General features: G+C 35.0%; 1 protein-coding gene across 3 annotated transcripts in view; it reads right to left on the bottom strand.

Annotated features, from left to right (window-relative positions):
- The window catches only part of SGCZ (sarcoglycan zeta), a gene marked incomplete at its 3' end in the record, with an annotated part of 510,669 nt that overhangs the window by 62,689 nt on the left and 432,427 nt on the right, over positions 1-15,553 (bottom strand). For all 3 annotated transcript variants that reach the window (XM_081999343.1, XM_081999345.1, XM_081999344.1), the window contains one exon: positions 14,433-14,520. In XM_081999343.1, the coding sequence (XP_081855469.1) occupies positions 14,433-14,520 (88 nt within the window). The remainder of the gene's footprint in view (positions 1-14,432; positions 14,521-15,553) is intronic.

The raw sequence follows: 15,553 nt of genomic DNA, 5'->3' as shown, positions 1-15,553 counted from the left end.
GGTTTGAATGATTACCTACTCAGACAAGGGAAACTAGAGCAAGTACTCGGCCAGAAGAAGCAGTGCACATATCTGTTACCTTTTTTAACACCAGACTACAGTTAATAATACCAGCTGTCAACATAAATTATTAGAAGAGGGATAAGCCACACATTTATATAAGAGAAATATATATGAACAAAGAAAATTAAGTAGAACTATCTGAACCAGACAACAGGTGTGGTGGTAGTATGGCTTTTCCTTCTTCATGAGCTACAGACCCACTGGTATCCATAAAAGATTAGTGGTATTACAGGTTTAGGACTTGGTCAAATGGAAGCTCCAAGGAAAATTCTGCCCTCCTGGGCAGATTTTACTTCTAGGAACTTCATTAAAAGACACACCTAAAATATCACCTATCACCTTTGCAATGGATAGAATACATCTTTCCCGCAGTCTGCCTTCCTGGTGCATCTTGACTGTGGAACCCCAGGTATCAAAATATGTATGAAAGTTGTATAAAAATTGCAGCAGACAGCACTCTCTGTGCTACTTCTATATGAGACCACAACTGCACAAGAGCAAACCTGCAAAGTGCTTTTCCTCTTACTCTCTGTATCACATGGTATTTTCTATAGGAGACTTCCAGAAATTATGTGGCTAAACAGACTTTTGGTCTGATCTGATACAGCTGTCCATAGGTTTCATCAGATATGAGCAATACACATGGATGAATGAAAGTAAAATGTGCTTCTTGGAGGTTGCTTGAACTTCATAAAGCTAACACATTTGTTTTGCTTCTGTAGTGGCTAAAGACATGTTCATTGTCTGCTCCTGTGGCACAGCTGACAGGTTGTAACTTTAGCTATAGTATCTTAGTTCTTGGATAAGAAAGCTAAACAAGTCAAAGGAAGATATGTCAGGCACCCAACTGTGTGTGTAAGACTTCAGACTGGGTGTTTTGCTCTATTTATAATCTCATTAAGTTTAGTTTATTCAAAACATGAGCTAGATAGTTGAATTCAGGCTTGTGGCGAGTATAATGAGTTTCCCATCTGACTGATTTTTCCCATAATACTATAACTATATTACAATCATTTATAAAAATATATATAATGTAAATATACTTTAAATAAATAAAAATACATAGAAAAGGCTAAATTTAAATTTAAATTATTAAATGAAACATATTTAAATAGAAAATAAATAACAGAGAGATTAGGTTATAAATATATATTATTTTTACCAGCCTTGTTGCATTATTTTTCCTACGGATGTTTTCCTCTGTTGTCCAGGAATCTTTCTTTATGACACCAGTAAATAGCCACGATATGTTAAATTCTTCTTAAAGCTGCCTTTATCAACTTAGCTTTCACTGACAAGCTCAAATATCCAGCTCGTTGAAATGAATTTATAATAACCCTAATGTATTTTGGAGTACTCCAGAGTGTGAATGAAAGTAGAGAGTTTATAATTTTTTTTCCCTCATGATGAATGCAACCTGAATCGTACTAAATCCGAAGAGAATTTTCCAAGTTTTCAGCATTATCCTCAACCTTGGAATTTTTTGCTTTCTGTGATGCAATTGTTTTTTATAACTGAAATAATTTACAAAGCTGATCGTATACCTTTTGGAAGCTGAGGCTTACTGAAGCAGTCTGTGCATTACGTTTCCATACAAAATCAGTGGGAAAGTTTCCATTGTCTTTGTTAGCAGAGTTAGGCTATAAGATTACTGTTAGTTGTTTGGCCACTACCTGTTTTATGAAAAGCCAAAGTTGCCTACCAAGTAACTGAAGTATATTATTTACAACGTATTCCACTGAAAAGAAATGAGAGTTCAAAAAAGACATAACTATACATAGTATGAGATACCTGACTACATGCTGTGCTTTATGAACAGCACATTAAAATCAAATAGCAAGAGCACGGACAAGACAGTAAAGGGAGTGTGATATTTCTTCATTACATAGATGAAACTCAAAGACAAAACAGGAATATTGCATTTCTCCTTGGGAAATATAACATCTTGCAGATCATAAGGTCATTCATGCCTCTCTAAAACTGTTTCTATTCATCATTATATATTTCCTTTAGGTCAGACTTTTAGTCTGACTTTTCTATTGATTTCCCAGAAATTCTACTGAAAATCACTTATCTGTAAATCTCTACAACCTTGGGTTTGGTTTTTTCCTTAAAAACAGGTCTCATGTTTGACCTTTTTGCATCCTTTGAGACCTTATGTCTTATCTGCGTGCTCTCTAAAATAATTGCTAATAGTACAAGTACCTTTCTGCTGTCTGTTTTATCATTCTGAGGTGAACTGGACTGGAACTAAAATTAAATGAAGTGAAATAGATTCATGTCACATAATGTTTCCTTACCTTTTCTCTTGCTGATTTTACCCTATGACCTTTTTTACTGTTATGTATCTTGCTTTGTGAAGATTTAAAAAGAAAAGCATTTCAGTTTTGTCTTTCTTACTGGTAATATTCTCTGTAGGCATTAGACACAGTCATTCTGAACTTTGTTTCTACTCTGTAGGTAATATGAACAATTTTGGTGGTTTATTAATATATAAATTAAAAGCTAACAAATATTTTTACTTGATTTCTCCATATACATTTATCATTCAGATGATAGTTTTCAATCTTCCTTCCCCCCCCCCCCATTTTATTAATAAGATACAAGTTATTTTTTCCAGATGCTTTTGGCAGTTTTCCATGGACTTCAAATATATCGTGTTGTGGCCAGAAAATATTGTATAATATTATTCACAATGTACTGAATTAGACAATTAAAAGGTTTCTGAATGCAAATTAAACTTTTTGAGATAAATAATTGAATTAATCACATTTTGAGAGAAGACTAAAACAAAGGATGCGAGCTACCAGAGTACTTAGAAGCTTTCTTGGAAAAGGCTTTTTTTTTAAAAAAATTACATTTTTATAAAATTAATTCAACACTGGTAACTATAACATGGGGAGGACTAGAAAAATCTAATTTTTCCAAAGTGACTGATTCTCAGATTATCTGCTTTAGCTAGAGAGTACAAATATGCTGAAGTTATCTGTGCAAAAAGTGGTAGCTTTTCATATAATCACACTTTATCTGAGAAAGGTTTAATGAAAGAATGTTCAAGATATTTAAAGATACACAGGTTCCATCTACAAAAAGGTTACCAGTGTGTACTACTGGGTAGTAAAACAAGAGTAAGAAATTATAGCCTGATGACCAAAAAATGATAATTTAAAACCCTTCAGCTACTTGGTAGATCCGTGAAATGCATTTACAGATTTCTGAATAAATAGCATCCACTATGATGATAGCACAAGAGGGTGACAGCTTAATCCAGTTCTCAGGATTTTTGTATCATCCATTTAGGAAATTTCTTGTCCACTTGCCCTTGACAGTAGGATAAGGGCCAGGAAAGCTGCAGAAGCAGAATAAAAGCAGATTTGGGCTCTTAGCTTCTGCAGTGTTTCTTCTGATTTAGGTTCTCCATGGAGTTCATTGTTTACTTGTAACACAGAAGATGCAAATTCAATTCACAGATGAAGACATGTACCTCAGATTCCTACCCTGCTGACACTTAAATTCTGTGTCTTTATCTGTTATTTGGATCACTCCCAGATTGTTTAACTTTCAAATACACCACTTAGAAAGGCTTTATTGATACCCTTGGGAGTCGGATCTTATGGTAATGGAACAAATTTAGTACCATGGGGAAATCTGAAATGTCCTTAAAGAATGTATGATTTTGTATCTGGAAAGAAAGCTAACCTAGATGCAGATGTATGTAGAAATGCAGAGGCAAGACTTGCAGCACAGGTGGAATTTTTGTCTGGACTTGATGAAAGCTTTTGCTTTGGCAATATGGCAAACCAACTAGAATCACTCAACCATAGAGAAAAATAGATGTGGTGAATTAGCATCTGGCTTAATATATAAGAGCCACAGAGAAAAGAAGTTAAAACTAATCAACCAACAAAACCAAAAACAAACCCAAAACAAGCAAAGACCCAGAAAGACCAAACTAGAGACAGAAGATTAGCAAATTTCCCTTTCTTTCTTAAAAAGTAGGTGAGCGTCAGAACCATCCTGTCTTCCATAATAGAAAACCACTTTCTCCATTCCATAAGCAAAATTGGTAGGAAGCTTTTAGTGTCTGACAACTTTAAGGTGATAAAGAGTCCAGGTGCCTTGGTGAGAGAAGAGCAACAAAACAGCTTCTCCAAACAAAACCTCTGTCCAAAACATCACAAAAGGAAACTCATGAAGTTTTGGGACTCTAATGTTGGAACAACTTCTTTTAAGGGCAATGTAGCCCTTAATTTTGATTTGGAAAAAATGCTCACTCTGTATTATTTTGATCTACAACTGATGTTAATGATTCAGTGAGTGATAAGTATTCTCAGTGACTAATTAATTTCAGATTTATGGAATGCTTTTCTTCACAGGAAGAAATCTAGTCAAAACTTTAAAATATTCAGCTGATCATTAATTCAGTGCCATCTGTTCATAATTCAGCTGCAGCTGCAATATTTATCACCCTAAGAATAACCTAAGGAAAAAGAAGGTATTTTCAGAGATATATTTATGTATCATAGATATTTTAAAAATCCATATTAAGTATACCTTTAAATGTCCTGTACATGTTTGAGACAAATTACATTGACAGCTCTGCCCATCTAAAAATAGCACAATTAAATATCTCTAATATTATAATAATATGGAATTTGAAACTCCATTCTGTTCTGAATGGAAGCAAAATAATTAAAAAGCAAATAAATGTAATTATCTTCATAAATAAGCACAACAAACCAGCTATGTTCTAGTTTTGGATATTAATCAGTATTTTCCAATGTGTTACTAAAGTTTCAGTGTTACACATTGAAGCTGGTTTTAGAACTGCTTATTTTTCTAGGACTCAGTGCAATAAATAGAAAGTAAACATTAACATCAGTGTTTTTAAAAACACACAATAATTGTAACATGACAGTGATATGCAGTTTCTGATAGTCCAAAGACATGTGAGAGGAAATTCTAGAAAATAGAAAGTTTTTTATATATTTTTTAATACTAGTCATCTAATAGTTATGAACAAGAACTTGTGATTGAAGAGGTTCATGATTTTGTGTGGACAAATAATTTTCATGGACAAACAGGCAAATGTTTCCAAGCCTGACTATCCACTTGCAAAAATCTCTTTCACATATAGAAACAGGCTAATTTCCATAACAGACTCAGTAAGATAACTGATACAACTCAGACTTTTTAAAGATAACTTAGCAGAATAAAGACTCTAAGTCTACAATCAAATTACTTCTCGTCCATATTTCTGATAAATCTCTTTACTGTCACTACAGCATCTTTAAGAGCAGCAGCATGCTCTTGAGTTTCTTCTTCCAAGTGCTCTCTGTAGCTCTGAAGTAAAGGAGAATGTCAGATCCCACTGCTTTTCTCTTTCTCTTTTTTGTTTTAATTATGCTTTTGTAGTTAATTAAGTTAAAAAACAACTTCTCATTTATTTGCCCTTATTTTGTCCTTCACCTAAGTCACTCATATAAGAATAATATATACTTAGAATATTAATGAGCTGTCTTAACATCAGGAAAAAAAAGAAGGGGTAAAAAAAAAATCTTAATGTCTTGTCAGGGACTTGAGAAAGGTCCAGATGCTGTAGGTAATTTAATAATGCTTAGCACCCAGCAGCAGCCTTGTGAATGTCACAATGCATGCACAGCACCTGTTTTTGCAGTTAAATGAAGTATTAGCAGTTGATAAAGCTAAAGACAAATAATCAGAACCATCTTTTGAAGATGTACGCTGTATCCCTCAAAACCTACTTAAATGTCTCTGAAAAATATCTTTTTCTTTGACTTTTGGGATCTATCCCCTGCAGAAGGAAATCACTTCTCCTTCCCTGCTCTGAATATTTGGGTAGTAGTTATGCTGTCTGTATTGGACAACAGTGTGAGGGTAACAACAGCAGGACAGATGGCAATGGATTAATGCTTAAACACTAACGCTTTTGTACCACCATGCAAACCACTAACGGCCTCTTCCCACACAAACTCTACTTCTACAATTAAATCCAACCACTGCTTAGAGTTCCATGTCCTCTGTTATGGTACAGGGGGGAAAAAAAAAAAAAAATTGAGGATAAAATATTTGAGAATTGAAACAGAATAACCTTTTTCCTAGTTTTCAGTGCCAATTTTCTAGAAACAGTGGAAACATCCAGACTCGCATTTAAAATATAGTGAGGTAAAATAAAAAGCCTATAAAGCAGAAAGGTAAGCGGAAGACTGCTGTACTGCTGGCACAATAGCCACTGATAATTGAAATCTACTCCAGCGTATGTCCAGTCTCACTACAGATGTTCTGGAGTCAAAGTTAGCATTGAGATAAAATACTAAGACGTCGAGGTGAGACTCATACATAACATGAGAGACATCCTTCTGCACACAGTCACCGCTTCACTCTTGCTCCCCCCCACCATCACTGCCTGGAAATCACTGATTTAGTGTTCCCTTTCATCCTTTTCCCATCATCTCTAAAGTGACAGTGGATACAGAACATTAACTATTGACTTCTTACGAGAAGAGAGGCCTGTGGCTGCTGCTTTTCCAAACATCATCCTGCGGGAAGCCAGCATGCAGCCAGTCCTCTGCATGCCTGTCTATTCCTGCCAGCACCAATTGTCAGCAGCTGGGACCTGAGACTTCACTTGATGCCTGGCTTCCAGCAGGTTGCCTGAGAAAAACCTGCTACTTGTCCCTCTTTCTTCCTTCCATGGATTTATCCTGTACCCCTTCAAAAGAATCACAGAATATCTTGAGTGGGAAAGAACCCATAAGGATCATAGAGTCCAAATCCCTGCTCCTCACAGGACTACCTAAAACTAAACCATATGACTAAGAGCATTGACCAGATGCTCCTCTAACTCCGAGAGGTTTGGTGCCACTCCTTCCGTGCAACTTGCTTCTCTGGGGAGCCTGTTCCAGTGACCAACCACCCTCTCAGTGAAGAACTTTTTCCTAATGTCCAATCTGAACTTCCCCGATGGAGCTTCATATCATTTCCTCATGTAAAAGAAAAAATGTTCAATTTCATAACAGCAGCTCAAAGAAAATTAAGATTTATAGTGAATTTATACAAGCAAATTGGAGCAGTTGCAGAAGAAAAAACAAAGCACTTTGCCCAGTAGGTGTATACACCTTGGAGGATTTCTAAAGTCCAAACTCAGGAATGCATATTCTGACTTTGAAAAGTCATCTTTTCCTCCATGTGCTTATCCTTTCCAAACCAGCTCTAGCTTATGGAAAGAAAGACACATTGAAAAACATGTACTGGACCTGAGAATTCCTTCCAAACATAGGTGATGAATGAACTTAGATAAAGAGAGTGAAAATAACATGCATGTATTTTATCTATGCTACAAATACTATAGAGAGGGGTATTAGACTAGTTATAAAAGTACAAAGTATCTTGGGTTTTTTTTGTATGTCAGCTACAGGCAGCAAAAGGTGCTCTCCACATTAGAAAAATAAAACTTCAAATCAGAGCTAACATGAGCTGTACCTTGTATCTTAGGTAGAAATTGTCTTCCTGAGCTCAGACTGAGGGAAAGAAAAAGAAAAGAAGAAAAGCTGGATCAAAACTCAAATGTCAAAAACTATTAGTCTGAAGGTGGCAGAAAAAAAAAATACTGAATGCAGAAATAAGAAGAAGAGTTCTCAAGATCCCAGCTCTGGAAGTATTGATGTAGTGTTTAAATAATTTAACAAAAAGTGATTATTCAAAGAATAATCAAGATTCAAAGAAGATTATGTGGAATAAGCTAATGAGGATGATAAAACTTAAAGCAAGGGATCTTATATCCACAGCATAGACCTTTGCTGTGGCTCTTTAGAACCAACAATGCACAAGCATTCTCAACTCTGAAATAACCACGGAGAAATTACACGGAATTTAATTATTGTTGTAATGCTGCTTGCATTTGTGTTTATTCATGGGGGAATTTTTAATTCTTGACATATAACTGATATGATATGCTCTTGTATTTCAGGAAGGAGGTTTCAGGTTAAATAATGGCTGTATCTACCAGAAATGATTGCTCCTAGTAAGTGACAAATAGCTTACTACTCTATTTTTATAGCATGGTTTTCATGTTGCAATTCATAAGAGAGATGTAAGTTATATTTCACACCATAGGATATTTCAAATATAAAACAGCAATGTAGTTTCATGTCTGCACATAACATATAACGAGGGTATCATAATGATATGAAAGATATCGCTTAGAAATTGAAAATGTACCTCAATGATTAAATGTGATCTGAAGTACTGTGTAAGGTACCTCTCGGCTTCAAAGAGATCTTGTTACCAAGGCACAAGGTATTTAATACTTTTATGAGTTAATTGGATGTATGAAAGGATGTATAAAATGGATGTATATAATGGATGTATAAAAAAAAGTATTGTTTTTCAATCCACTTAGTGCAAGGGCTAGTCACAAGAGTTGAAGTTTACCACTGCTGAATATCAAATGTAAACATGCAGATTAACACAGAGAATGATGCCATTAATTTACAATTGAAAGAGAAGTAAAAACTAGAAGAGTTGTTTGCAACTGTTTTTTACTACTCCATTAACTGTTATTGCTTCTTTATGCTGAATCAAAACAAAAAAGTCAAGAGTGTTTATATCATTGGAAAATGACTTAAACAGAAAATTGCAGGAGAAATATGGATAAATTTCAAATAAATAACATGTTAATTTTTAAAAGGCTACTTTGGCAGACCCATCAAAGTGCTGGCAAGCAGGTTGAAGTTTTGACCAGGTTTCAGAGCTTCCTATTTCCTTAATACCACGCTTCAAGATAATTAATAATGGAAGTAGATTCTCATGATAGCTTAACCAAAGTCATTAAGAGTATATCTGAATATATTTTATATCAGCTACTATTACAAAACCTGTTATAGCCCAGATGGTTTCTAAAAAGACTTTTCCAGGAATTAGACAGACGGAAACAGAGACAATGTCACATTGCACTGTAAATGATGAGAAGGGATGAGACTCAGATTCCAGCTGGACATTTCAACTATTATGAGCAACATGGCTCGCTTTCTGACTGCCTCTTGGCTCATCTCACGCATTTTGCCAGGAGGACACGTAAAGCCATATGGCCTCTCAGGCACCGCTCCGTCATACCTTCTGCAGAGATTCCTGAAACTGAAAGAGATCCTTTAACTCTGCAGTTAAGTACAAAGTAGCTAATCTGTACTAAAAAAGGGCAAGCTATCTCACATTTACCTCCATTTAAAAGATCCAACAACAGATTTGTACCACAAACTAGCAGCCGAGCTGCATTTTCACCCCCTAAAATTATTTCTATTCCCCGATTTGGAAAGAGTGCTTAGCTGGCTGTAAAACTTAGGAGAACATTGCACTGTAAAATTTGTGTACTAGAAAGTATAATGTATTTTGCTATGTAAATTATCTAAATATTCTCTGAATCAACAGTTAACTGACTTAAAACAAGGGAAAATAGTAGACAACAGAAAATTCCATTTAAGGATTTAAGTGATGTAAGTAATTTAGCACAGAAGTGACAAATTCTGTGTTCATTTTCTTGGATTAGAAAAGGACGAGGGAGTGAATTAACTATAAGTTTAAAACTTTTACTACAATGAGAAGAGACTGATTAATGATAAAATCCCCTAAAAGAAAATTCTAAGTATTACATATTCAGTCTGAAGTAAAGATTAAATATACTCTTGTTTGTACATCATTGCAAAAGCTGGACCACTAATTCAACTAGATATGGTAGAAATGAATTGCCTTCATGTCTGATTTTCATGCTTTAAACTGGTTTTAAGTACCAAAATTGTTTGGTTTGGTTTTTTGTTTGTTTTGTTGTTTGGTTTTTTTTTGGGGGGGGGGAGGGGAGGTGATTGGTTGGTTGGTTGGTTTTGGTTTTTCCTCAGTCTGTATTTTAGTTAAGGAACAGAAATTCAGACAATGTTGAGAAATGGATAACTCATTTAACTAACTTTTTGCCATGTGTCTTCTTTACAATATTCATAATCTTATGGCACCACAGTCATTACCAGATCAATTGTTTTAATATGAAAATTAGACTAGTAGAATATTTAATATATTTTAGATTTTTGAAATGTCACTTTAGTTTGGAACTACAAGTAGGCAAACCTCCCTGAAAGGAAAAGGAGAAAGGCTTGATTTTAGATGATCCTGACAATTAAATTCTGATCCATGTCTGCCCAGTTGAAGGGTAGAAGCAGCTAATGAGGGACTGTAAAATAACATAATTCCTTTTCTCTCTAGCACCTTACCATCAACAATACAAAAACACCATACAGCTAAGAGAGGAGTTGAGCTCTTTTCTTCCCTTTTTCTACTGTGAGGAAAGGGTATAAGTGTGTGAGTAGTCTGAAACTACCCTCTCCTTGCAACACTTATCTGAGGATAAAGAGACCTTACATTTGAGGCTTCTATGTATGCAAACAAGATTAAAAAATACGGAATCATTTCTCATCTGTCGTTACATAAGCATGTTATCACTTCCATTGCCTTAATAGATACTTAGTTCAAGTTCATAATAATCTTAAATAAGTACACGTCTGACAATAGATATCAAAGTTTTAGAACCACATATTCACATATATTATTACAAGCTCTACCACAAGTAGTTCTAAAAGTAAGAAAGTTTGAATTGTTGTCTCTTGCTTCAGATTTTCTTAAATGTCTACATGTTGCAAAGGGAATATCACAGCCAACATTTAGATAATGAGTTACTTCGATCACCTCAGAAGTGAATGGGCAGCAGGATGTGTTACCTGGTAAAGTATTGGTAGGTACAGGCACAAGCAATTGACATACATGATATAGGCAAGAATGATGAAGGGGACATCCTTAACCTCCCACAAGGTTACATACCTGTAGTTTCTAATGTCCAGTGATTTCTGCAAAATACCCCGTGTAGTCTTGGTGGAACACAACAAGTAAGCAAGCACATTTTTAAGAAAAAAATCTCAAATACACAACACAAATTTTGTGGTGAATGGATGGAAATTGTCATCAAACTTGAAAAATTATTAGAATAGCTATATATTTTAGTACTGTTATCAATCTTTACCAGTGCTGTAACTGAAAATTATACATCTGCCTGCTGTTTTCCAAAAAGTAATTGCAAAAGTGTGATACAACTTTCATTGGTATTCAAATAATTTTTCTCAATTTGCATGGCTTGAGATCTCAGTGATTAGAGACAGGTTCAGGAGCTTTCTAAAGCTGTGACTTGTACAGCTCTGGATCTCTATGACAGTTATGATTCTGTCTCAAAGAGCCCCAAGCTTAGGAAAAATGAAGTGCATATTCTTTGCACATTTCAGGTATCCCCAGGGATCTTTATGAATGGAAAAGGGTTAAGAAACAGCAGAAATACTTGTCAGAAACAATTATTGTAAGAAAAAAAAAACCTTCATCAACAAATAAGAAAGTTGTTGAAGTAATAATTAGATCTGAAGATGAAGTTACAGTAAGTACACAAGTGGGTTTCAAATGTCTCCTTTTAGCCATATTTAATTTTGATTCCTTTAGCACTTGTCAGCCCAATGTCCTCCACTCAAAAACAGTCAGAGGTATATGTGATGTGTGCAGACAGGATGGAGACAACAGACTTCTGGCTTGAGGTGAGCAACTATCTTGCATTTCTGAGATTGGCAGAAAAGTAGATCTTTTTCCATATAGGTTTAAATTATGCAAATACTTGCATAGTTTAGAAAAGGTTTCATAGAGAGAAAGGGTTGTGTCAAGGTAAAATCAGTAGAATACATAATGCAAATAGTATTGCTAAGGAAGGGTTAGGAGGGGAGAGATGTGATTAATTGTCCTTACCCAGCTTAGATACAAAAATCAAAGAATCACCATCTTTACATCTTTATTCTGTAGATATCCTTTATGTCTGTGTTGCATCTGCTCTGTTGGTCTCAAATGGCATGTGTAAAAATTGAGGGCTGTGTAGTCCTTTTGGAGATCCAGATACAATCAGTTTCCTGACCGTATGTCATGAATAGACTGGAGCACAAACCATCATTTCCAGCTCAGTTGGTATAGATCCCAACAGAAAGCATTGCTACACCTGTGACTTTCTATAGTTTTCTTTGTCAGTATAAATACATTGTACTGTAATAATGGATGCACCCTTGGCATTGTAAGGCCTGAGTCGTGACTGGACATGTAACCACTGAATCATCCAGTACACTTAGCTACCTCTTTTTGTAATACACTTTTTCTTCATTCCTTCTAGATCAGGATGTGTTCCAAGATGTCTTAATGATGCAATTCATGGAAATATTTTGTCTTCCATAGTGGCTTACAGGACTGAATATCTGTTTCTAACCTGTTTCACTGGAGTTTTTCCATCCTCTTTAGTGACCACATAGCCTTCTTCCGCTCAGTCCCACCCCCACTTCTTCATATTAACCTATCTTCCAGTTACAATTTTAATTAGATGCTCTTAAGGCTGTATTAGTCTTGCATGGCACAATTCCAAATACCACAGAAATAATTTTTAGTTGTCTTAAAATTTGACATGACCAGCAATTTGAACCTCAAAGACAAGAGACCGGCCTATTTATTGTCTTGTAACATCACTTATGTCCTGTGAAATACAGATAAAATGCCAATGACATTATAATATATAAAATATTTATAATGTTATTATAAATGAACATACTTTATATGAATATAAGGAAGAATAAAGGTCATATAGCCACTATGAAAAAGAACAATAAAAAATAATGTAAATACAATATTGTGGTTTAGCAAATTTCCACTCTCCAGACACTCTGTACCAGCTGTACACCAAGAAGCTTACAGGTGTTCACTCTAATGATGGTAACGTAAGAACACATGTTTTCGTCAGGCCTCTATGTTTTTAGATTATTAACCTCTAGCGTGATGCCTTTGAGTAGGTCACACTCGATACACTCACATACATTTTCAGTGCTGGATTCACTTAGCAGAAGTGGCGTCAGAAATCAGAATATCGTATCTATTTCAGCCAATGTGAATGTTTGCCATGGGCAACTCACCTTTTAGCAATTACCAGCTGAAGTGGAAGGTTTTGATAATACAGCTACTAGATGAAACAGAACTGCATTCCGTAAACACACTGGCCAAGTACAATATGGCTAGAACAGGTGTTAATTTTCCTCATCTGTATCTGCTAGCAAGTCTGGTTACCTTTGCAGATTCATTTGATGTGGTCATTCATGGAAATCAGTGCAGATGGCGTGTCAGTCTGTATGCACTTGCCAAAGAATTTTTACAACTTGAAGCCATCACCTCCAGCCAGTATGAAAGCTCAGTGTATATTACAACTAGAGTGTAACTTAAAACTATTTGTGAACATATCCTCGGCATGTGAGGAAAAAGAGTGGATAAAATATAGCTTTAATTCAGAAGTAAAGTGAAAAAAATGAAGATGTGGAGTCTAAGCAGTGTCTCCTCAAACTTACATATACGTTAGTATCTTACACATATATGTTTGTATATTTTTCATCCCATTCACAGTCAATATATTTTGTTTTTTAACAAATCTAGAACATTACTTTGTACTGAACTTTTTGGCTAATATTCTTAAAAATCAATGAATATCTTCAGTACTGTTCTAGTACTGAAAATATAAAAAAATATTACTTCATATTTACTAACACAATAAGTGTGACGTGTTAAAAACGCAGTATAACATAGCAAACTTAAGAGAAACAGGGAAAAATACATGAAAAGTGGAACAGGTGAATAGAAGATTTTTTATTTCCATTTCATTTGAAACTTTGATTTGTTATATTTTTGCAAAATATTATATACTTTGCAAAATATCAGACACCATTTTAATGAATGACTGGCAGTACGATCACTTTCCATTTAAATTTTGTAGTGACTATGAAAGCATTTGGATTTTTGTTTTGTTCTGGTTTTTTACATTCTGTTACTCCAACTGTTTTCAATATATGCTGGTACAAATACATTGCAAGAGTAATGGGGACAAACCAATTCCTGCTGAAGTAATGGAAGACTGACAAAACTTGTAAGAAAATGATGGTTATTTTCCCACTGAAACCATTGTTGAAACATGTTTTGCTGAGGGTTTTTTTAGTTTGTTTTGTTACAGCTCTCTCAAAAATAATCATTTTTCACAAAGTTATTTTTTATCCATTTTGAGGCATTTCTACTTTCTCTGCCTTCAGCTAATGCTGAATCATGCTCTTATGAGCCATTGTACACTTTGGTTTCTGTTTGAGTATGGTAATGAGACTTTTTTTCTGACTATTCAGCAGTATTTTACCTTTGGTGTTAATTAATAAAACCTACTCATAAAGCTAAACTGATATACATAACAGTCAATAAGGAACACTCACCTACTGTCAGTTGTCCAGTTAACTGTCCCATGTGATTTCTTGCATTCACTGTTACATTTCTGTCAGACTGTAAGACCAGTGGACTATCCTGGGAAACATGTATAAGACAATAAATGAGAGAACAAAAAATTGAGGTAGAATTAAGTTAGAACTAACTATAAACATGCATGCTGAGAGGGGAGTTGTGTCAAATATAATAGGCTTTTTAATAATTTCATAAAGTATTTTACAAGTCAAATTTTTATATAAAAGCATAATAATAATCCTATTTTAAATTTAAAACCTTTGTGCATAGAATTCTTGCTTTCGAGATCAGACTTGAACTTAATTTACATAAATTGGGTTTTATGTCCTGAAGATATTAAAAAATTACAAATTCAAAAAACCTTAACACAAACCTGTTTCATTAGCCTTTTCCATGTATTGCTAACATATACTTTTCTAACCACTTACCCAACACTATGCTGTATTATTCTCTTCATCTGTACAACCTGTAGTATTTGGCTTGCACTTATTAAAACCTTACAAACACAACCATACATTTCTTCGAAGGTAAAAGGTATCATTATTCTCAAAAGAAAAAGAGGGCACTGGAAGGTGAGGTCATATAACAGACAACCCTGACCCATCACCAGTAGTACCTGACGGGTACTGTTAGTGATCAAGCTGATGTAGCATGAAGACAAACACTGTATGATGTTAAGTACAGTCTTAACAATTTTGAGTCAGTTTGCAGCATGACTACATTGCTATCAGCATCCTACCAGGTTTAAGCTTTTGAGGAATGTTTACATATATGAGTAGGCATACCCTCTGTCCGAAGCCAGCTTAAGGAATCTCAGATATTAAGACAGAATTGAATTTTGCTTCTTGAAGAATGAGGAGACAGATCCACTCCTCCAGCGGAAGGACAGATGCACTGGAAGGGGGAAGAGTTTCAACAGAAAGACAAGATAAATCCATCCAGAAAACCCAAAAAGACCTTCCTGATCATGCTCTCTTTAGAGGGGTTTGAGTGCATGAGGGGATGGAAAATTAGCATGGTGGCTGCTGCTGCTGCTGCAGAGAGTCACTTTTCTCCCTGGAACCACCTGCTACCTCACTGTTCTTCACCTGAAGCT

This window comes from Phaethon aethereus, assembly GCF_964289735.1.
Source record: "Phaethon aethereus genome assembly, chromosome: 4".
Taxonomy (NCBI): domain Eukaryota; kingdom Metazoa; phylum Chordata; class Aves; order Phaethontiformes; family Phaethontidae; genus Phaethon; species Phaethon aethereus.
The sequence above is the reverse complement of the archived record's forward strand: the minus strand, read 5'-3'. Positions and strand labels throughout refer to the sequence as shown.